This window comes from Lepidothrix coronata, unplaced genomic scaffold (assembly GCF_001604755.1).
Source record: "Lepidothrix coronata isolate B3197 unplaced genomic scaffold, Lepidothrix_coronata-1.0 Scaffold142, whole genome shotgun sequence".
Classification (NCBI taxonomy): Eukaryota; Metazoa; Chordata; class Aves; order Passeriformes; family Pipridae; genus Lepidothrix; species Lepidothrix coronata.
In genome coordinates this window covers 2,044,844-2,068,701 of record NW_016690322.1, presented here as the reverse complement: position 1 = coordinate 2,068,701, position 23,858 = coordinate 2,044,844, and the positions used below count along the sequence as shown (strand labels likewise).

Sequence of the window (23,858 nt, the reverse complement as noted above, 5' to 3'; positions counted from 1 at the left end):
CATTTGACTTCTAAACGTGAACAAAGTGCCTGGGTTTACACCTCTTCTGCACTGGGGTAGCACTAAGGTGTAGTTCAAGTTCTTCAGGAGCTTCAGTGTTCTGTACGGGTCTGTTCCCACAACGACTTATCCTGCAGGATGTGGTGCCTGCCAAAATCTATCAACTTTCTGTGCTTAGGGTAAGATAATAGGGCATCTGATACAGTATCTTGTCTGACTTAATGTGGCATAGGAGGTTTCACAACAGTGGTCTGAAGTGTTACAGTTTACTATTAAACATTACTACTGAAGTGATTTAAAAGTGCAGTATAATACCTTAAGAGAAGGCACAGTCTTTAGTTTAGGGTTAAACTGTGCTCTTTAGCATCTTCAGGGAGTGTGTATATGAAAAGTTTGTAACCTTCCCCACAGCCCCAGCACTTGTTGAAAATTCAGAGACTTTAATAGTCAAAAGATTCCTCCTGTGCACTGTTAGTGCACTTTATTACCTCTTGCAAAGGTCTGTAACTCGGGTTTTAGTTGCACAGTGTCTTCAGAACTCCTTTTCACAGTCCACAGTAGAAGTTGTAGGCAGAGTTAACATCTTTTTTTAGACAATCCTCTACCTACAAACTTTGTCTTCCATTGCCTGATTATTGTAGCTCTATAGCAACACTATCATTACAGCACAATAGTTACCAGAATTTGCAACCTGAAATGGAAAATGTGCAGCAGAACTTGAAAAAAAAACCCCAAATTAAACAATGCCACTGACTTTCTAAGCTTCCATTACATCAGTAGGTCTAATAAAAGATGGAATATCTGCCTACGTACATTGCCTTCCTTACAGCCATCGATCAGTCCAGCTCTGGTGTTACACATCTTGCATTTTCTTCAGTAAATTTAAAATGGATTATGATAAAGTGCATTTAGCGGATTGGTATTTGAAAAGAATTTTTTTTTTATCAGGTCCTAAATTCCTAGAGGGTGGAGCAGACAGGAATGTCTAGAAAGTTTGGACAATTCTATCACAGGTCTGGGTCTTTCAGGATCAGCTCCAAAAGCTGGTATATTTAGAAATCTTGTTTTATTCTGCTATTATATATATGTGTATATATTTAAAAATATATAAATATGTTCTGCTATTCATGGCTTTGTATCTCAATAAATAAGTACAGGGTGTTAGTCTTCTTCACAAATGTGTTTGCTTTTTATAAAGCTATTTGTTGTCTTACCTGCAAACATCTTATTGCAGAACAGTAGAGAATTAAACAATTTAAAGAGACAATTGAGATCAAACGTAAGTGCACTTTTGCATGTTCCCTATCCCTGTCCTTGCAGTTCACATTTTCCTGTAAGGCTGGTGCTTGTACTCCTGCAACTGCTTTGCCTCGTGGTGTTTGCTTAACTGTAAATGGAGAGGAAATGCCAATATTTATAAATCCTTCTGCAGAATCACTGTGTGAAGCAATCCTGGAAATGCTGCAGAGGCATTTGTTGTCGCAGCCACAGTGAGATGATGCCTGCACAGCCCTGTGCAATTGTGTTGCTGCAGGCTAGAGGATGGAATTCATGGAAAGCACCACAATACAACTGCCCATTGCTGCACCGTGCTGGATTCAGGTTTATGGTCCAGCATCCATGAAATTTTCTTAAAATACACACTTTGTGGTGACTTTCGAGTGGCTGGAAAGCACAGAGGTGTCAGTCCTGATCATCCTCCAGTTCATGAAACTCGTGGATAGAGCCTGATGTTTTCATACCTACCCTTTTTGGCGATGATTCTGCTGCTGTGGGGGAGTTGCACAGGCAAAGTCTGGCAAAAGGAGCTAGAAAGTACTAGGGTACATGTAAGTAAGGAAATATGCTCTCCTCATAATGGTAGTAGTCATGAAAATAATAAGTACTATTATGGGGAAAGACTGACTCAATCTTTAGTGATTTACAGAAACAAAAAAAGGATAAGTAATAAAGTATTAAAGGAGGTTGGGAGGGATGTATTTCTCCAATGCTTGTGTTCTTCCCCAGTATTAAATCTCAGTTCCAGTTTTTGGGAAGCTTTCCTCTCTGCTTTGGCCTACGTGGAATGAAAGGAATTTATGCCTTCTCTTCCTTCTCTGTTTTCACAGGTAATTCAGAGGTTTACATCCCTCAACAACACTAAGGTTTGGTTTTGGTACCCCTTTGTTTCTAGGAAAGCTGCCTGAGTGCTGCAGTGTGGCAACAGTAAAACAGTGATCCTTGTTACGAGATTTTCTACTGAATGTAAAAATTGAGGTCGTGCTCTATTTCAGTTTTACGATTCCTTCATCTGTACCTGTGTTCTTTAATAATAGAAAGGTGAAGTGGTTTTCTGTAGGTTTTAAAAAATGAATATAATCATTATTGTCTTTGTCATCACAGTTATCATTAAAAGCTCAGGCATTGTTATTTTATACAGTTATTCTAAACCCTATTCTACTGCTTAAACTGTCAAAAATAAATTATTTTTGCAATATAACGCACCACAGGGCCCAAAGATTGCACCAGCTGCTGTGCAAACATGGAATGAGGGATTGCTCCTCCCTACAGATGTGACAATCTAAGATCAGCAAGGGGCAAAACCCACACACAACATCAGTAATCCCAGGTCACTCCTTGCCCAGCCATCATCAGGAGGAAATGTAGATCATAGAATCATGGAATGATTTGGGTTGAAAGGGACCTTAAAGATCACCCAGTACCAAAGATACTGTAGATATTGTTGTAGATATCACAATGGATGTGGTGGTTTACAAAGAAGAGATGACTCATGAAGCAGCTTCAGTGATGCTCAAGGACCCACCGGCAGGCCCTGCCAGCCCAGAGGGAAGCTGAGCATACCAAAGGTGCAAAGTCAAGGATTAAAATGCACCAAACCCCCCTCTCAGCTGATCAACAGTGAGGCAGATTTTGCTGCTCTCTAATAATCCTTCTGGGACAACATTAGGAAACAGCTCAGGAGGGAGCCCTGGCCGTGGGCAGCGCTGGCCAGTGCTAGGCAGTGCCTGGCAGTTGTACAACTGCCCCATTTTCATGTGCTGTGCTTTTGTACTCGCATCAAAATATGTAACTGTGTGGGATGAAAGGCAACGGCAAATTGGATTGTGCCGTAATCCCAGCTGAAGCGCTGTCTTCTCAAAGATGTAAAACAGAAAAGCTTTGGGTTTCTTGCAGGCAGCAGGAATTTGTAATATGTGAACTAGTTGTACAGCGACTAAGCAGTCCCTGAAGAGCATCTTCCCCACCTCTCTGCAGAATTTGATCGTTCCGCTTCCCTAAATGTCTCTTGCACTTCAGCATCTCCTGTGAGCCTGTGACTGGGGGGAGCCGTCTTGTGAGACCGCTCTGGGGACAGACATCATCGCACCCACCCGCCTTCACCACATCTCCGTGTCCCCAGCAGTGGGGGGGCAGAGCAGAGCCCACCCTGCGTGGGGACCCTCGCTGGGAGACAGTCACTGAGGGACAGTCACTGAGGGACCCTCTGTCGGGACAGTCACTGAAAGAGCTTTGCTGGGGGACAGTCGCTGAAGAACCTTCGCTGAGGGACCCTCTATGAGGGATCCTCGCCGAGGGACAGTCCCTGAGGGACTCTCATTGAGGGACACTCACTGGGAGCCCCTCGGTGAGGGCCTCCGCCTGCCGCCGCCGCGCCTCGGGGGAGCGACCCTCCCGACAGCTCCCTGCCGGCGCCGGGGCCTCCTCCTGCCCGGCTTTGCCATGGCCGCTCTCCCTCCCCCTCCGCCGCAGCTGCCGCTCCGTGCCCGTCCCTCCGCCGGCGCCTGTCGAGCTCTGACGGGGGAGAGAGGGCGGCGCGGGGCCGGGTCTGACCCGGGCGGGCTGAGGTGGGGGCGGCGAGCGGACAGAAACAACACTTTTTAATGTCTATTATATTTATATATTTTTTAAATATAATTTTTAACGTATTCTGCCCTCTCCCGCGGGCGGAGGGGGCCGCTCGGGGCTCCCCGGCGCTGAGGCGGCGGCGGCGTCGGCAGGGAGGGGGGGAGGGGCGGGCGGGCGCTCCCGCCGCTGCCCCAGACAGTGGGCGGGGCCGGCGCGCGCCGCCGGCGGGTTCGTGCCCGCGCGCCGCCGCCGCCGCCGTCTCGGTCTCCGCAGTGAGGTCACGGGTGGGCGGCGCGAGCGCGGCGCCTGTTCCGCTCCCCGCGGCCGCCCGAGCCCCCGCGGCGCCGGGTGAGGAGCGGGGAGCGCGCCGGGGACCCGCCGGGAGCGGCGGCGAGCGGGGTGGCCTCGCCGCGGGTGGAGGCGGGGGGGGAGCCAGGGGGAAGGGCGGGAGCGCCCGCGGGGGATGGGAGGGAGCGGCGGCGGCGGCGCGGAGGCGGCGGGGAGAGGGGGACAAGAGGAGCGCGGGGGAAGCGGGCGGCACGGCGGCGGTGCGGGGCGGACAGCGGGGAGCCGGGCAGGGCGGAGGGGAGAGCCCGGCGGCGGGAGGGGGAAGGGCTGAGCCGTGCCCGGAGCGCTGCCGGCGGGGCCGGGGTGAGTCACGGCGCGGGAGGGAGCGGCGGGATGCGGCGTCCCGGGAGGGGCTGGGGGTTCGGGGGCCGGGGACTGAGAGTGGGGTCGGTGCCCGGCCCTGGGCTCGGGGGAGCGCCCGCCCTGCGGGGCGTGCTCGCCGGGAGAGCCGCTCCGGGCCGCCCCTTCCCCCGCCGGCATCGCCCGTCGGCCGGGCTCGTCCCGGGGCTCCGTGAGTCACTGGGAAGGGCACCCTGCCTCTGGCAGCGAACCCCAGGGTGGCTTGGCTTCCAAAGGACCTTAAAGCTCATCTCATTCCACCCCCCTGCCATGGGCAGGGACACCTTCCACTAGCCCAGGTTGCTCCAAGCCCCGTCCAACCTGGTCTTGGTCACTCCCAGGGATGGGGCAGCCACAGCTTCTCTGGGCAACCTGTGCCAGGGCCTCCCCACCCTCCCAGCGAAGGATTTCTTCCTTGTATCAAATTAAACCTCCCTTCTTTCAGCTTAAAGCCGTTCCCCCTTGTCCTGTCACTCCATGCTCCTGTCAAAGGTCCCTCTCCAGCTCTCTCTTTAGGTGCTGAGCAAACCCTGGGATTGCCTGTGACCAACCCCTCTCTCTGTTCACAGGTTATCAGGACGGACTGGCAGAACTCTGCTCTAGCACATGAATTCAGCCCATGGCCTGGATCTCACCTCTACTACTAATAACTCGGGCTGGGAAAATTCTGACACACGCCAGTGACATCTGGGCGAAAGGTGACTCTCTAGGGACGTTTAGCTTTTGCTGTCGATCTGGATCAGCCTTTAGTTTGAGGATTTATTTGTGAACTGCCGTAGTAACTCTCGTGGTGGTGGTGAAATCATAAAGCTGGCAGCACAATAAAGCAAGCCCTTAAGATTGTGTTTGATCTCTGGGAGCTGAAAGTGCTGAATAAAATTTTCGCACAACTTAAAACTGCGTTTTGGATTGGCTGCGTTAAGATTGACGTTCTTCAAGCTGAGCCCATTTTTCTATTTTAATATTTAAATAGAGACTTGTTTGAAAAGACAGTATATTTTTTAAAGGAAAACAATGATCAAGGATGGACATGTATCAGCGCATCGTTTTTTACTAAATTGCTGTACAAGACTACTGTGTAAAATAGGGGGTAGGGTGTGAAGAAAAGCCTTTTGTATAAATATTGCAGTGGGTTTTTTATATTAGAAAATTGAACAAATAACTAAAAAAGTTGTGTAACCTCTCCATTAATAATTTTATGGTGTTACATGCAAAATGGGTTACAGTTTTTACTGTTGCAGGCTGAAGAAGTAACATTTTACTGAAAGGATTGTGAAACTTGTTGTACCTGAGGTAATCCAAGATCACTTGAAACTATTTTTTATATGAACAATCAGGAAAATGCACATTTAAGACTAACTTAATTAAAGTTCTGGTGTTTAGCAATGGAAAGCCCACAGATAAACTTCCCTCTAGGTCTGGTTTCAGACCAGAAAAGGAGCAGGATCCAAGAGGATGGGAGTCCTCCACTGAAAAAAGCAATGACAGAAATGCATGTAAATAACAAAGTGCAGGTTGTAATAAATAAATTGCCAACAATAAAGAAGGAAAACTTGGATGACTATGACGAAAATCCTGTGGAGGCTGATGGGGAATCTGCCAAGCCAAACAGTGCTTCACTATCTGAGCCTTTGAGTTTAAATCCAGGTTTGAAACACACATTGGCACAGTTTCACCTGAGCAGCCAGAGTTCTCTGGGTGGACCGGCAGCTTTTTCAGCTCGTTATTCCCAGGAGACCATGTCACCCACCGTCTTCCTGCCTCTTCCATCGCCACAAGTACTCTCCGGCCCGCTGCTCATTCCTCCGGACAGCTCCACGGAGCTCACCCAGACTCTGCTGGAGGGGGAATCCATCTCTTGTTTTAAAGTCGGGGGAGAAAAAAGACTTTGCCTTCCTCAAGTGTTGAACTCGGTTCTCCGAGACTTCTCACTGCAGCAGATCAACACAGTGTGTGATGAACTCTACATTTACTGCTCACGGTGCACTTCCGACCAGCTCCATATCCTGAAGGTTTTGGGAATTCTTCCGTTCAACGCTCCGTCCTGTGGGCTCATTACGCTGACGGATGCTCAGAGACTATGCAATGCTTTACTGCGCCCTCGCACTTTTCCCCAAAACGGCAGTTTTCTCCCCTGTAAGAACACCTTGGCCCAGCTGAAAGAGACTGGCAGTGCCTTTGAAGTAGAGCATGAATGCCTGGGCAAGTGCCAGGGGCTGTTTGCACCTCAGTTCTACCTTGCGCCGGACGACCCGTGTATCCAGTGTCTGGAATGCTACGGGATGTTCTCGCCCCAGACGTTCGTGATGCATTCGCACAGATCCCCGGACAAGAGGACCTGCCACTGGGGGTTTGAGTCGGCCAAGTGGCACTGCTACCTGCACATTAACCAAAAATACCTGGGAACATCGGAGGAGCGGGAGCTGAAGCATCTCTTGGAGGAAATGAAGGAGAAATTCAGTGAGAAAAATCAGAAAAGGACACGGTCCAAAGTAAGTTCACCTGCTCTGGTAAAACTCCCAAATCTCTTCCTGCTCACACGTAAATACTTGTTTTGGAAGCGCGTTGCTTGGCTTTGCTAAGTGGGAATGCTTGTCACATCAAGCCTAAGTTAAATTTGTGAGAGAGCTTCACCATGGAAATAACATTTCTCATTAAAAGGGGCGGTAATTTCTTTCCTCTTTGGGCTGTAAGTAACCACTCAAGCCGACTTGGCTCTGTTGGTTCTTGTTCTGTTTTGAGGTATTACAGACTCTGTAAAAATCAGGGCCGTTGTGGGAATTTTCATTCTCCCATTTGACCTTTGAGTAGGTTTTATGCGGCGTGTGTTGCAGCAGCTGAGCAAAGCAGAAAGGAGCTTGAAAATCAAGTATTACAAATGAATTCTTCATTTGTTATTTGTGCTCCAGCTCACACACGTGGGCAGGGTGGCGACCTGGCTTGCTGGCCACCCATCTCATGACTTGTGTGCAGGGTAATGGTGCATTGCTAAAGGGCTATTTAGGAGCCCAAAGTCTGCTTGTTCAGCAAGAGCTTTCTGTTTAAACCACTTGTGTAGAGAAATATGCCAAAAAGAGGGGGGTTTTAAGCAGCCCAAGTAATGAGCTGTAGGCCGGTATCTTGACAATGGTTAATAATAGACGTCTTATTTTTTCCTAAAATACTGCTGCAAGTCTGTGCTGTGGTTCAAAAATACAGAGCTTATTTGTCCCTTGGAGAGCTTCTATTTTAAATAATAAGACAAGCACCAGATAAACATTTACATCATAGATGTTTCCATTCGTAGAAAGTACAAGTTTTGGGTATAATTTAAACTTAAAGAGGTCTTTAATGATTTCTGCCCCTTGTCTTTGTTTCTTTTCAGTGTATTTGGTTTTCCGTGTCTGTTTGATGGCTCTTGGTTTGATGATAAATCCATTTTGCCTGTTGGATGTTTTGTGGTGGATTTCAAAATAGCAGCAAGAGCAGCCCAGATGGCTGAGCCCAAAAAGGGGTGCTATAAGCTGACACCTTTTGACATAAATTCCTGAAAAGTTAGTGTTGCAGGAAGGCTTGCTGTAGTAACAGGTACTGTTACAGTGGTGTCAGTCTACAAGAAGGGGTTTTAGCAGCAAATTCCTATGGAAGTCTGCAGTATGGCACACTTCCATGTGCTGAATTAGTTGAAGATGCAGTCTCCTAGAAAGGAGACTTTGCATTTCAACTGATAAAGACCTGTCAGTCTTTATCCCTGCAAAGCCAGTGTAGGAAATAAACTACAACATGGTGGAAATAGTCTTCCATATTCATACCTATAAATGCTGCTTCCCTTTCCACAGTAGCAGATTTCAGACCATGAGATCTTTCGGTTTCTTGTGCACAGACAAAAAAAGCCATCTGAAATTGGCAGTAGCAGTCATTTGGACTGGACTGGTGCAAATGAAATACAGAAACTTTCTGCAGTCTTCCGTTGCAGACCTGTGTAATTCTTTCTTACAAAGCATCGTATGAAACCAGAGTGAGAAGCTGTGAAAACGTGAACAAAATTAAGTGATGGGGGAGGATTTTTTCTTGGTTTCTTTTTTTTTTTTTTTTTTTTTTTTATATTCATCTGGAAAGTATAAAAGATTAGAATAGTTTAAGAGGGCAGTGTTGGAGCACAGCCTCTGTTTCCTTGTCCTGGGGAAGCTTGGGCTGCTTCAGTCGTCTTTTCATGGAATCATCGAATGGTTTGGAAGGGACCTTAAAGCTCATCTCGTTCCACCCCCTGCCATGGGCAGGGACACCTTCCACTAGACCAGGTTGCTCCAAGCCCGGTCCAGCCTGGCCTTGAACGCTTCCAGAAATGGGGCAGCCAGTTTCTTTCCCTCGTTTCTCTGGTGTGAGAGAAGTATTAGGTACAACATGTAGACATTCCCTTTCCTTATACTCCTAAGGGAATTTATTTGCAAGATGTTCCATTTGCCGTTCTGTCACCTCTTTCCCACCTTTGCTGAGTCAGTGCTCTGAAGTGCCAATGCATCTTTGTTATCTTGGAGGGCCCAGGAAGAACAGTTGCCCTTGGCCAGATCTTTATCAATCTAGTAATAATAAATCAGTTCATTCCCATGGCCTTTGGAGCATCTTAGACCCCATGCCTCGCCTTTCTCCTTAACGTTTCACTCTGAGTTTATTCACCTCACAGTGCATAAATATTCTGCTTCAGTATTTTAAGAGCAGGCAAAGTACTCAGGAGGTTAATTCCTTTCTGTTCTTTGTGCTAGTAAGAAATCTGTAAGCTGTGTGCTTGATTATCATAGTTTTCTGTGGAGTTCTAGACTGCAGTGCCACATCCACCTGCTCTTCATGGAACAGCTGTCACTGAGTCTGTGCTGATCTCTGCGCTCACAGATCCTCGTTTCCTTTGACTTTGCGACAGCTTCTGACCTCTCTGCATTAAAACTTTGTCTTGCTTCTCAGACTAATTCCTTGAGTTGGTCACAGTGTGTGGGGAAAAGCTCAGTGTGAAGAGTTAATATTGCTTCTAAGTATTTTGTAAATCCTGTCTCTGCTGAAACTAGTGGCTTAATGATTAGACTGAAAAAACTACTTTCCTATATATTATTTTTCCTTGGAGAACAGCTTTGTCCAACTAGCTTAGAAGAAAAATAAGACATATTTCTTGTAGCCCTTTCAAACAGTTTGGGTATAACTAATTCAATGTGTTTACAGAATTATTTAAGAGCATCTAAAATAAACAAATTGTTGGGTAATGAAATAATATACATATGTGTATATATATAAGTAGATGCTTTATTTTATTAACCTGTATGTGGAGGGAAGAATCCTGTTAGAAAATGACTTCATGTTTATGGTTACATTGCATTTTCTTTCATGAGTAAAAATTTGATTGCATGCTGTGAAATTTATTTGCAAAATGCACATTAACGGGTGGACAGTAAAGTTGGTTTCCATTTGAAATAGGTTAAAAAAACGTAAAAATCTGACTTAATAACTGGAAAATAGAGGTTACATGATAGGTAATCTCATATGTAAATATATAAACATGTTAAAATGTGAATTGTAAAATATGGACAAGTGTGGTTCAGGACAAAATCAGATTGCTGCATACTAGCTGCTGTATAAGTAGATTATATGTGATTATTTAAATTACTCGAATGATCTGAGTAAGTAGAAAAGACTTCACAAGTGTCAGGATGAGGCCAATTTTTCTAGAGATTATTCAAGTCTTTGTTGTTTAAAGGCTTGATTATGAATTTTCTACTCTGGAGCTCTGCTTCCTTGTGCCCTCCCTCCTTTCTGTCTGCATTGGAACTGACTTGAGGAACTGCAGGGGTGGAGTTAAATTTCAGTTTCATTGTGAGAGCTGAGTTTAGGGGGCTGGAAGTTGTGATCAGAATGAAATAGGTGGGATTTGGTCCCTCATGTTGGATTCCAATCATGTGGGATTCTGCAGACCATGGCACAGACAATCCTGGTGTCATTGGGTGCTCTCTGACTGCCAGGGATGGAGCTCTGTGATAGTTTATTTCAGGGTGTGTAGTTATAAACTTTTCTGATGATATAGCACACAAGGAGTGATATCCTTTGCTTCACTTGTATTTTTCCCTTTCCTTCACTTATTAAATTGTCTTTATCTTGTCCTGGGAACTTTCTTGTCCTTGTCCCCATCTCGCTGGGGGTGGTGCTGAGGGAGTGGCTGTGTGGGTGTTTGACAGCTGCCTGGGGTCAGCCAACCACACCCTACCCAAAAACCCACATCCCAGGGCTGTTTTAACACAGTGAAATTAAGAACCAATTTCTTACCTACAAGTCTTGCTTAAATATATGATGAGACACCTTTCCCTTGAAATTACCAGCAACTTTGCAGGGGAGCACGAAGGATCACGAGTAACTTTGATTAAAGTGTGATTCCAAAAATATTTTTTGAGACACACAGAACAGGAATTGCTATCCAAAGGGAGAATGCACAGAAGTTTTTAAGATTATGTATTCTGATGCACCTGAGTTAATTTTGTTTGTTACTGCAAAGGGAATGGAGTTGTCATGTTACTGCGAGCAGCTCTGCCTGCTTCTACAATAAAAATTCATGATTGAATAAAATTCAGTCCCTGGAACACCATCAAATTGTTCCTTTTTATTTTGTAATAAAGTATCTCACAGGTTCTTAGTCTGTGTAGAGATACTTTATTGCAAAAGGCTCCCACAACCTTTTGGGAATCCTAGTTTCTGCTTTCTATTTCTCCCAAACTTGTTTAATGTTCCTCTGGCAGAGTTCTGGGAACTCAGCAGAGCTTTTAGATAGGTTTGTAAAGAGATTTTCTTTTAATTTCATTGCTATTTTGCCCATAATGGGATATTGGAGATCGAGGAAACTTCTGTGGCTTGGCCTCACCCTGAAGCTCTGCCAAAGACACCCCACTTCCCATACTCCAGTTTCTCTGGTGTGTCTGTATTAATGGTGTAAATGCCATTCCTCTGAGGAGTGCTTATGAAAATGTAAATAACATGTACCCATGTTCCAATTACCAATTTATTTTCTTTTCTTTAGGCAGAGCCACAGCAGAACCTGGAATTATCGCAGTGGTATCCAGTTATAAAGCAAGAAGCAGAAACTGATCCTCAACCACCCTCCTTTTTCCATCCCAGGTAACCGAATTTCCTGGTTAAAAGTATAAGTACTTTCAAATATTTAAATATTTTTGGCTATTTAAGTATAATTCAAACTGAAAAAAAAGGTATTTGCAACCTGAACTGTTAAGGAAGCTCTAAAGGGATCACACAGGGATAATTGAACTCTAACTTTTTATGCATTTCTTAATGTCAATACTAATGAACTGCTTGTGAGTAGTTTTTGGTACAGGACTCAAGCTGTGATCTGTGAGTGTTCTTCAGTAGGCAATACTATTGAAATGTAATTAAAATTTCACTTTTCAGAGTAGAAATGACAGAAGATAATTTTTGACCTTTCACATTATAGTACAATGCGTGCTCCTGGAAAGCTGCACTTACCATGAAGGCAACTTAATTTTCTTCCAGAAAAGACTTGTAAAAGGTGTTTGAAGGCTTTCTTCCACAGTGGAGCAATGGCTGCAGCTGAGTTGTCTGTTGAGTAGTTTCCTGTTTTGAGAAACCGAGTGCATTTCCTTAACTTCTCACACAGTTTGTCAACTGCTTCAGTGAGGGAAACAGTTTTTCTTGACTTCCCGTGTGCCTTCACCCCCTGTGGTTACACAGGGGGGATTTGGGTCAGAGCAGACCCTTTTGGTTAACAGCAGGCAGCAAAGCAGCAAACACATCAGACTGGTTCCCACACAGGCACGAGAGTGGGAGCACTCGTGTGATGGTCCCTCACATTCCCATTTCTGTCAGTGCCTTCCTTCAGACCCAGGAGAAAGGGCAGTGGTGGAGACAGCAATGTTGACTCCAGCATCAGGACACTGGTTGTCTTGGCAGTGACCTGGACACATCTGGGACTCTCTTCCCTCTGTACTACCCAAAAGCTGAGTGGTGAGGTTGGAGTAGTACACGGGGATGCTCTTGGGAGCCCAGGAAAATCCAAACAGGCCGCTCAGTGTATGTGGAAAAGAAGGTCCAGCATTGGTCTGGGACATACCCCAGCACTGTCAGGATGCAGCTTTGCTGTTTAAGATGCTCATTCCCACTTCACTGATCACTTCTCCATCCTCCACTGCTAATATAAGTATAAGGATTATGAAAATGCTAGAGAGTCTGGATTTAGTGGCATTCTAATTTCACTCTTTGCATTTAAATGAAGACTTCATATGATTTTCTGTATGTTTTTTTTTTTTTTAATCAGCCATGTTTGGAAAATCCTCTTGTTTGATAGCCTCAAAACCTTATCTAGATTATCTACTCAGTAAAGATTAAGTGGATCGTTAGGATTTCCTTTTGCATAGGAAAAATTTTAAAAGGGCGTGCTTATTTTTTACAGTTTGAACTCATGTTAAATTAAATTTACTGCTCTGTACCAGCCATCATTTATTATGTCTTACCTTTCACTATGAATTTTACTCTTCTGCTGTTTCAGTTACTACCTGTATATGTGTGATAAAGTGGTTGCCCCGAATGTATCTCTTGCATCACAATATAAGGATGTTGCAAAAACAACAGTCAAAGCTTCAGAAGTAATTAAATCCTCACCTGGGCAGTCGGAGAAGAAGCTCAGCAGTGGAAAGCACAAAAAGGCTGCCTCCTATCCAGAGGTTTCTCTTGAAGAACAGGAAAAAATTGACTTGAAAAGTGGTGTGGAGCAGCATAAACGTTTAGGTGAGTAGTCAGAATCATGTCTAAGTCTTTGATTTTTATAGCACAGAATTTTGGAAATTCTGAGCAAGAACTTTGTGACGTCACCTCAGGTTTCCAAAAATTCCTTGCCCCTTTTTGTTATCTTACTTTTCTTTCCCTTTTTTTTTTTTTCCCCCACTCTGGGAGTTGAATTTCCTGTGGTTATTATGCTGTGTTCTTCTTTTCTGTGTAGATTCACCTGTGGTGCTGACTCGTCCTGCGAGAGGTGGGAAATCCGAACGCGTTTCTTCCAAACTCACCAGAGACTCTGCCCGTGCCGAAGGGGGGGGTGATGCACGGACCTTGTCCCCCACGCTCATGAAGGACATCAGTTGTGAAGACGACAAGGGAAAGATCATGGAAGAAGTGATGAAAACCTACATCAAACAGCAGGAAAAGCTGAACACCATTTTGCGGAGGAAGCAGCAGCTCCAAATGGTACAGTGCCAGTCTGAGAGCGCTTCACCTCTGACACCAGAGAGCTGCTGGGAGCTGGCTGGCCCCAGAGTCAATAGCACAGATTACATTCATTTAGGAACAGCAAAACACACAGATCATCTTTCCCTCAGCTTGAATCCAGACACCAGATCTTTAGTATCCCTTACGCTCAGGAGGTTTGAGCCCGCTAATAATTGGTGTCTTCAGTTTGCAGCTGCTGGGTCCAAGCAGCTCCTGCTTTTGCTGTATCCTCTCAAATTTCTCAGTTTTAAGGGTTTTAAAGAGGTGACATCAATATTCTAGGAATGGTCTTATCACTGCCCTGTACAAAAAAAGAACACCACCCTCCTATTTCAGTTTGCTGAGGCTTGTGTTTAGGGATTTTAGTTTTAGCCCTTTTGTAATAATGGATGATTTCAGAGGCTGGTGTTTCCTTGGGACATTTCTGTTTTCTGAATTAAGTTAAATACTGTCTTTGCTTCTTACATTCATGGAACAGACCTAATATTTTATTTTAATTTATTTTAGTTTAGTTTAAATGCTAATCTCAGATTCTATGAGTTCAGGTAGGGCCCTAAAGCTACTACCTTTAAGTTGTTCTGCTCTTGGAGGTAATAAGGTCTTTAAAAATATCAAAATGCTAGTGGAGAAAGAAGCTAAACACATTTATTCTGTTTTCTGATTATGCACTTCTTACAACTTCAGAGTATATTTTAGTAAACCAGGTTTTTTTACTTTTCTGGTCTTAGAAAAAAAGGTGTATGTGATCTTGATTTTTCTTTACAGGAAGTGGAAATGTTAAGTAACTCTAAAGCTATGAAGGAACTGACTGAAGAGCAGCAGAATTTACAGAAAGAACTAGAGTGTTTGCAAGCAGATCATGCTCAAAGAATGGAAGAGTTTTATTTTGAGCAGAGAGACTTGGAGAAGAAACTGGACCAAGTGATGAAGCAAAAGTGTAGCTGTGACTCCAATCTGGAAAAAGACAAAGAAGCTGAATATGCAGCACAGGTGAGAAGGGAAGGTTTGTTTCCAACCAAGCAGTATTTAGTTATCAGGAAATGGTGAAGCTGTTGCTCAGGCACTTAAGGGTTTCATTTTCTCTGGGTGTTTTGACACCACAGACAAATACCAAAATAGGTCACAGTGACAGCAATATTTATTTCCCTGTCCCTTGATTGAAACTGGGGTAGAATGCAACTTAAAGAAACACATGATGTTATTGATGAAATATTAATCTTAAACATGAGGTCTGTTATATCCTCATTTAGAACAAACTGTTCTGAATGTATATGGGCTTACCAGTGGTATAGATTTAAACAATCTCATTTTATTTCTTTGAATAAGCTATTCATCTTCCTTTTATGCTAAAAAGAAAAATCCAGACCTCTAAACCATGGTTTTGTCAGATTAGCAGCATAACTTGCTGCTGTTTCTGTTCCTCAGTGGTAGAATCTTCTGCACTATCTGCTGAGCCCCTTCTGTGCTGTAGCAGAGCATTTGGCCAAGAGTTCTCTTGGAAATGAAAATGATATTTGTGTCTCTCATTCCTGCCCCTTGGATTCATATGGCAAAACCTGTGGAGTTGTTGTTTTTTCCTTTCACTTTCCTTTCAGCTTTTACTATTGTCCCTTTATGTTGGAGGGTATTCATGTCATTCCAGTGGGACAAAATATAGCCAGTGCCAAAGGGAATCCTGGAATACCCTTTTAAAAATCAGCTGCAGTTATGATCAAATGTATAGTGATGTATTTTGCACCATGTCACAGAAAACTGGTCCTAACAGACTCATTTTTAAAGTGAACAAAATCGAAAACTTGAGCTCAGCAAAGTTTTGTGGTCACTTATTTGTTCCTGACTGTGTATATTTCCCGTTCTTACTGACTCAAAGTGAGAAACAGGCAGTACTTGAGAGACAGGTTTTGGTATTTTTGGTGAGTAGGGCAGAGACCAGCATCGTAAATCCTTCTCACGAATTTAATTTCATGACATCCCACTCCACTGATTCCTGGCCTTTGCTGCCAGAAATAATCCTCCCTGACTAAGGCCTGATTTACTAAACATCTGGTACAAGCCCTATTAGTGCAAGTAACAACGTGTTCTAATTCAAGAAGATAATCATGTATAGCACGTTTTATGTGGCTTGTGCAACTTTCTTTCTTTAGAGGGTAAAAACCATGGATTGTTCCCCCAAGTTCTGACTTCTTTTGAAGTTAGACTTTGAAAACTAAATACATTCCTTGTGTAAAAGTTTACTCTGATATTACCTGTGTGGTAGAGCTATTCACAACATATAATTTGAACATTTTTCTTCACTTATCACATCTTATAGTAGATTTTGGTTCCAAGAAGCATCAGGTTTAAACAGAGGTCCTGGGAACAGGGAACTTCCCCAAGCCTTAATCCAGTGTCTTCCTGAAGCAGTTGCCCAGGCTGCCTTTTTTGTCAGAGAACTGTGGACTGGGAGGAACCCTCTGAGTGCATTAAGCAAAATTAATAGTTTGGGATTTGTTACTTGCTTAAAAGTCTCTTTTTCTTTTTAGGCCTGTCTAGGCACTGCCTTCTGCCCATTTTTGGCTTCTTTATTAAATTGGCTTGTTTATTGTCTACTTTAATTGTTGCTTCACCCTGTCAATCACAGCAGGGCAGAATAACCAGTACTGGAACCTTTCTTTAGAGCTGGAAATCAAAACTCAGCCAGAGAAATGTGTATGTGGGACGTGCTGCAACATGCAGGCAGTGGGCACTGTTGTGCTGCAGCACTTCACTGAATCCAAGTCGTGGAGTCAGAGGACTTGCATTAACAGCCTATTACTGTATTCCAAAGATGAAGAAGGTACTTTATTTCTGTGTTTAAACATAAAATATTTCACAGAAACATTTGAGTGGACTCAGGTTTACGTTTGAACATGCACACATGGTTATGGTCAAGATTTTCTAAATGTCATTTCTGGTAATTCTGTTTCATTTATACTAAAGGGTATCAGAAAGCAGTGTTGGTGGGTTTGTTTGCTCTAGAAATGCATTCAGGTATTGAAATAAAGAAGTAACATTTTGTCAGGTCGGAGAAATGAACCTGGGAAATGAAAAGTGCAGTTTGTCCTGGGATTTGTGAAACATCTGATGCAGACATCATCCTAATCTCCCCAACAGATTATATGTATTGTCAATGCGGTCTAGCGTGACAGGTCCTATAACTACAACTTATATGTATTTAAAAATTAGATTTTCTCATTTTTGCTAAAATGTGCTCTGCCTCTCTGTCTCTCCTGTTTCACAGCTGGCAGAACTGAGACAGAGGTTGGATCATGCAGAGGCAGATAGACAAGAGCTTCAGGATGAACTGAGACAGGAACGAGAGGCACGGGAGAAGTTAGAGATGATGATAAAGGAATTGAAGCTACAGATCCTGAAATCTTCAAAAAATGGGAAAGGAAAATAGAAATCGGAAGAGGAAGCACAACTGCCTCCTTCAAACAGGGTGTTTTGGTTTTTAATGAGTTGTGAACAATTTCTGTGTGCTGAGAAAAAGTGTTCTCTACAGGTTTCTGTTTCCCAGACAGGTCCAGATGAAGATATACATAGATATAAATAACTAGAGATAGATAGACATTTTTAGATTTTCCTAACCAATGAAAATCTGCATTGATTTGTACTGGTGTTTTTCTCAAACAATGAAAAATATGAAACCCTTGGTTTAGAGTGACCAGTTTCTATCTATTTCTAACACAGTCTTAAGGACTCGACACCTTTTAACACTGTCTGTTAAAACATGTGTGGGTATCTTTATTTTGCTATCAATTGCACATCCAGTTATACAAGTACATTAAGAACATTCTGACTTCTTCAAAGTCAAAAATACTTTGGGTTTCAGTGAGAATTAAATGTTCTTGAACTGAGGAAAGTAAAGGCAGCTTTTCATCTGTTAGGTAATGCTCAAAATTGCCACAATGACTGATGATTGAGCCTCAAAAGTGATTTACCAGCATGAGTTTTCCCTATAATTTCATTGTGTGAAGTCAGGCTGATCTTTTCAGTATTGTCTATTTAACAGCTCGTTATCAATCTAAAGAGTGCTTGAGCCAGCACTTACCTGCTGTGCTGGAAGAAGAAAACATTGGGATTTTTTTAATTAATTAAAAAATTTACAATTACAGTGGAATCTTTGGAAGTTAAAAATTCACAAGTTTTCTTCTGTTTTCTTCTATGTAGTAGGTGTGAAAGAAACATTAATAAAAGGCTTAAAGGTGGGGCTATTTCTTCTAGAAACTGAGAAAGCTTGACTTAACTGTTTTCGAGATTCTAATGCTTTCAAGAAAAATATTTATTAAGGAATATGTGTTAATTTCTTTAGCACCCTAAGCCTCCACACTTTGAGCTTCTTGCCGACTTGTGGGTTTTTCTTTCATTACATAGAACAGGCCTTAACTGACATTGTGATCATAGCTTAAAAAATAAAATTCTGAGGTATGGCACTTTGAAAAAATCATTTTGATAGTCTCTGTATTTGACTGGCATGGTAGGGTTACCATGAGTTAAGAAATACAGCATGTTTGTTAAGCTATAACGTTGGGAAATGTGTAATTGTACAGAATTACTGTTTTATGTATATATAATGTTTGAGTACTTCTGAAGTCTGGTTCCTGGTGGATTAAATGCATGGCTACAGAGTTGGATGAAGAAATACTTTATTTGCACTTCTCTCCAAAAAGTTGGATACAGCTGGCAGATGTCAGCTGATCATGTCAGTGATAGGAATCTTTTCGTAATTGTAGTATTTCACTACATATTTTAACTTGTGCTTTAGCTTCTTTTTTTAAGGTACTTAGGTTTAATATCCTCTTAATAATTCAGTTAATTTTGGATGAAGCCACTAGGAAAAGCCTACGTCGATTAATTTTTTTCCCCGAACTTGTAAAACTGAAAACTTTTGAGCTCTTTTTTGTTTCTATTTTAGTGGTATAACAAGACTGAATATCACAGAGAAAGATGAAATTGCACATATCTTTAAATTGGATGAGAAATGAGGTGGTAAATTAAATGTCACGGAGTCATAGGATGATTTTTTTATAACTATGTACAATTTTGTTTATGAACTCTGTTTCATAGTTACACTGACAATTAAAGCAGGATTGATGAAAAATTATCAATTTTCTTTGTCAGTGTCGATCAGAATCATAGAATGATTTGGATTGGAAGGGGCCTTAAAGATGATCTGGAACCACCCCCCTGCCAGAAAAGAAAACCCAGATTATATTTTCCCCTTCTTCAACTCCATCTCCAAATTCTTGCATTAAAAAAAAAAAAATAAAAAAGGAAAGGCCTGTCTTTGCAGCGTGGTTTGGAGGGGAAGGTGCTGACTAAATAGTTCTGGCTGTGTATGCAGCACTTGTTTTAAAAACACTGTAAATGTTTTATTGTACCAACCACCAAACCCAGGGATGGCAGGAGAGGAGGCAGGAATATTGATCAAAGTGTGATGATTAGGGAATGGAGCAAGTTGTCCAACTTGCTTGGCAGATCCTGTGTTGGATTAGCTGGATGGGCAAGGGAAAAAGGTGTTATTAAAGGATGGAGAGATGCATTTCTAGTTGCTTTTCAGTGTCAGTGTTTGGACCCAGACTTGTTGGGTTGTCAGTGTAGATAAATAAGGCCACCAGCTCGTTTAATACAGCTGCAGTGACTAATTCACACAGTATTTATAGCTTAGCTGTTGAATGTATGGAATCCTCCTGGGATTATTATATTAGAACACTGTATATTCCGTTTCCATGCAGGTCTTGTCTCTGTTTTGTGACTTCTGCTCAAATCTCCCCTTTTGCCAGCGGTTGATGTCCAGCAGCACTTGGTGGACTGCTGGAGGCTCTTAAAATGCTGGTGTCTGTCCTTTGTTCTAATATTTTCACTGTTGCAAGAATTCCAGCAGCTGTAGGATGTTTTACCAATTCCAACTGCAGATGAGGCCTCCTGATCGTTTTCAAACATCTGGCTGATAAAGCTAATGGGACGTTTCTTAAAATGACTTTAAAAGTAGCTTTGTAAATATTCCATTTAGTTAACCTAAAGTTAGAATGCATTTTAAATTATTGTAATCCTCTTAAAATTCTTAAATACTACTTTCAGGCTCTTGGCGTAACATAATTTTCATACGCGTAGACTTAATTTTATACTGATTTTCAGTAATAATGTATACATAAATGTGCCATAGACTTTTGTGTGTTCACAGTCTTCGAAAGATAGTTTTTTAGTAAATTGTAAATAGTACTGTATAAGTTCTAGAACAAATATATGTTGACTTTCTTTTTTTTTTTTTGCCCCTACCTTATGCTAGTTCTATTGAATGGTTTATTTTGCAGCCTGGTTTAGGAACTTGGAATGCACACTTGAGGGCACTCACTTAAGTGCACACTTAATGGTAGAAACTAATTCTGTCATCAGGTCCTTGCTTTTAGTCATAGCATGCTCATTTTATGTATTGTTATTTGTTTTTCCTTCAGCTGTTGCTTGCTGGTCTTTCAGGCAGGAAGTCATGTTCCTAGATACTTGTGACATGAAGCCTGTAGGAAAAAAAAAAAATCCTAAAATTGCCCCTAATTTGAAAGTTGGATTATTAAACACCTAGGGCAAGATTGAAGTTGCCTAGTGCACCTTTTGGAACAAAGTAAGTAGGATTCAAGGTGAATACCTAGTTTGCTCCTATACCTTTTTAAAAGAGAACTTTCACGTGCTTTGTGTACTTTAATCAACAAAATGTAAGAGCTTAGAGAGTAAAACTCTTGTAATTTTGGCAGTCTAGAAACACCCTCACTCACAGTATAACCAGGTATCCCTCAACGAAAGAGATTTGTATCTAAATCTCCAGATTTAAGTCCGTGTTTTAGGTTGTTATAAAGCATATCGTTCAGTTTGAGCATTTAGATGAATGTAGTTATGTTTCACCTTCTTAAACTAATTTTATTCTATATTTAATATATTGATAGCTTAGGTGTAAAACCATTTGTACATAGTAAAGGCATAATGGAATTAGTGAAGTAGGAAAAGTTGGGTGGGAGCATAAAGCTACTGGTGGCCTGGAAAAAAAATAAGTCTTGGCCCGTATTTTAGAAGTCACAATGTTTTATTCATACATCTTGTTTTATATCGGGGAGGGGATAGCTAGAATGTGTTATGAAATTTTTGGAAACCTTTCCTAGCATTAGTCAGGAGGTTGGCCTTGCAGTGCTGTCATGGTCAGCTACCTAGAATTCACTTGTTTGTAGAGTATATATTTTGATTGTCGGTAAAGATAACAACTTTGTATTTTTTCTGCACTTAATTTGTGTAATTAATCCACACAACAGAGTTTTCTATAACATGGTGAAGTCGACAAAAGACGTAATTTCTCCTACCTGTTAATCTGTGCTTGCAATATTTCAGTAATTTTATTTAAGCCATCAATAGGAAGCAGCAGAAAGCTGCAAATTTCAATTTTTTTTTTTTGCTCATTACATTTGTAGTGTGCCTGTTCATCAGTTTTCTTTACAGAAAGCTTGTAGAATTTTCTATTTGCTGCATATATCTATTTAAAAAAATGCAGTCATTTTTTAGCTTTTGTGAAAGCAGTTATTGCTTACAAATTGCACGATGATTTTCTAGTGTGTCTCCATTACTTAGCAAATTGGTTTTTTTCAGGGTTAGTGGTTCAGTTGGAAAACGCTTGAAAAACGAGTTTTAAGCACTTCATCAAGCACAGCAAACACGGTATAAAACTTTGCTATTTGAAAATGGATTAAATGTAACAATACCAATTGAATTTTTTTTTTTCTTCTAAGAGATACCTCACTTAAAGGAAAGCACAGCTGTACTGTATTTAAACTAATTCTAGGAAATAATAAAAAAGTTGGTCTGAAATATTTCGTTGCCATCAGCGTTGCTTTCTGTGATTGACAAAACGTTTTTGTGTTTTCATCCTCGCTCTCCAAAGTATTTTTTGCTGTTGACATGCCAGTATAATTCTCTCAAATGACAGAAAGTAGCTGCAAAACAACCGAGTCCGTGTGAGCTCGAGGCAACAGGTTGAATGACTATTCTGAAACCGTAGGAAAAACGATCCGTGCATTCAACAATTTTTAATACTTTGCCAATGATGTACAGTCTTATTGTCAGCGTTGCTGTGGTTGCATTACATGACACACAGAACTGTCCTCTACCTCACGTGAGATTTAACAGATATTTTATATGGTTTTAGTAAACAAGATGCATCTATCTGGTCACTTAGTTTACAAATTTTGAATTATATTTATTGAAACATGACATACTGTGCTCTTAGCTTATACCTCAATTGTATTTTGTGCTGTTATCCATTTCCATGCCTTGTAAATACCTGTATAGATCGTGGATTCAAAAGCAAATAAAGAACTGTAATGTCAGAACACTTTGTCTCTGTCGTATTTTTGAACACCGACTTCTAAACTTGACTCTTTGAAGGTGTTTAACACGAGGACAGAGCCTTCCTTGCTTTGATTACAGCAAATTAAAACCTGATTATGCTGAAATTTGTTAGCAGAACTCCCGTGGCCTGCAGCAGGTCCCCACTTCTCTAGAGGGTGTTTTTAGCAAAATCTACAAGATCAAAGCTCTCCCTCCCCATGACTCCACTTCCTAAAGCTCTTATGGCTCTGTCAAAGTATTGACAGTAAGATTTCTGTGTATCTTGGCATAAATTTGGGGTTTATACCTGTAAATACAACCACTTGATTGCTTGGCAAGTTCTGTGGTGCTCAATTTTGTCACCACTCAGCTGCTCAAGCAATGTTTGAGTTGTTCACACCTCTCTTCAAGAGCTCAATAATGCATGAGGTTAAAACCACACATTACCAGAATAAATGCTGAGTTTATACAAAGTTAAAATCAGAAATGAGAATTTTACTGTGTTTCCTGAAAAAATGGTTACTGCTGATGGGAAATGTTTCCTAGAGCAACTCTTGGGAGTTCTCAGTTTTTGTAAACCACGTGATTGTGTTGCTTAACACAAGTTTTGTGTCCTATCAGAGAGCTTAAATAGCAGAAAAATCAGAATAGGAGAGGGAAAGAGCAGTTGAGATGAAAAAAGGGAGCAGTTCCTCTAAGCTGTATATGAATGAGTCTTCCATTTACCTTGAGCTTCCACCACTTATAACAATAAACTGTATTCTGTTTGTCACTTAAAAACACCCTGTATTGTAGTAAAATAAAACTTTTGGCACAAGTAATATTTTGGAGGTTTTCCGGGTGATTTTATGCATCCTGAGAGTTTTTTCTAGGCAGATAAGAAAGCACATTCACATACACACACTTTGGTATTTTTTCCTCTCCTCAAATCAGTGCAAAAATGCTTTGTCCTTGTTTTAAGGAACTGTTCTTGCATATAGGAAATCCTGATGATGATTCAGGTTATTGCAAACCCTTAATGCTACCATGTACTTGCCCATGTTTTACAGCTGAGGAGAGAAAGGGGTGGTATGAGCCAGGATAAATTGATATTTTCATGAGCTCAACCTTCAGTATAGAAGAAAATTAATAACAAGCTGTACCACTTAAACCTGCTTTTATTCTGCATCCTATCTTGCATTTTCATACTGCTGTGTTTCTAAATAAGGAGCAACTGGAGGGCTGAAGATGTAAAGAAGAAGTTCAAGGTGAGTCATCTGGATGAGAAAGAGCCATGGGGTGTTGATAGCTTGGCTATGACTAATTGCAGCTCCTGTCTTTTGTCAGAGAGAACAATGAGGATCAAACAGAAACTGTGTGAGTGAAGGGTGAAAAGTTTGATCTTTAAGGAGTTCACACTTGCTGAAATAAATGTGTGTGCAGCAGTGTCTTTTAAAAGGGTAACTTTTAAGACTGTGGCCCAAAGTGATTCAGTTTCTTTGGCATATTGCTGGGAAGTCATTCTTATTTCTTATTTTATTGATCTTGTAAATCATTGTTCACTTGTCTCATAGTAACTTATACTCACTTAACTACTGATGGCGTGATTTATAAGACAGATAAAATTCTGTCTCTATCGACATTAGTGAAATAATTCACACTGTGCCCTGCGGGCTCCAGCTCCAGTACTATTGAATAGTGTTAGTTACCAA

The 23,858-nt window shown here is 41.8% G+C and overlaps 1 protein-coding gene across 3 annotated transcripts; it reads left to right on the top strand.

The window, feature by feature from the left end:
* The first annotated feature begins 4,140 nt into the window (after nt 1-4,140).
* SKIL (SKI-like proto-oncogene) lies at nt 4,141-22,169 on the top strand. Of its 3 annotated transcripts, none has more exons than XM_017827761.1 (7): nt 4,141-4,194; nt 5,103-7,025; nt 11,564-11,661; nt 13,064-13,302; nt 13,514-13,758; nt 14,545-14,769; nt 17,039-22,169. In XM_017827761.1, exons 2-7 carry the CDS (start codon nt 5,919-5,921, stop codon nt 17,198-17,200), a joined length of 2,076 nt encoding a protein of 691 aa, XP_017683250.1. In that variant the 5' UTR covers nt 4,141-4,194; nt 5,103-5,918; the 3' UTR covers nt 17,201-22,169. The 3 variants fall into 3 exon arrangements, with proteins under 3 accessions (XP_017683250.1, XP_017683252.1, XP_017683251.1); XM_017827763.1 differs by lacking the exon at nt 4,141-4,194 and adding an exon at nt 4,462-4,497; XM_017827762.1 differs by lacking the exon at nt 4,141-4,194 and having other exon boundaries at nt 4,720-7,025.
* The last annotated feature ends 1,689 nt before the right edge of the window (nt 22,170-23,858 follow it).

What these genes read in the sequence shown, in the direction of transcription:
- SKIL (XM_017827761.1), top strand. Translation starts at nt 5,919, where the DNA reads ATGGAAAGCCCACAGATAAACTTCCCTCTAGGTCTGGTTTCAGACCAG. An exon ending in AGAAAAGGACACGGTCCAAA is followed by an intron (nt 7,026 to 11,563) that starts GTAAGTTCACCT and finishes TCTTTTCTTTAG; the next exon opens with GCAGAGCCACAGCAGAACCT. An exon ending in GGAAGCAGCAGCTCCAAATG is followed by an intron (nt 13,759 to 14,544) that starts GTACAGTGCCAG and finishes TTTTCTTTACAG; the next exon opens with GAAGTGGAAATGTTAAGTAA.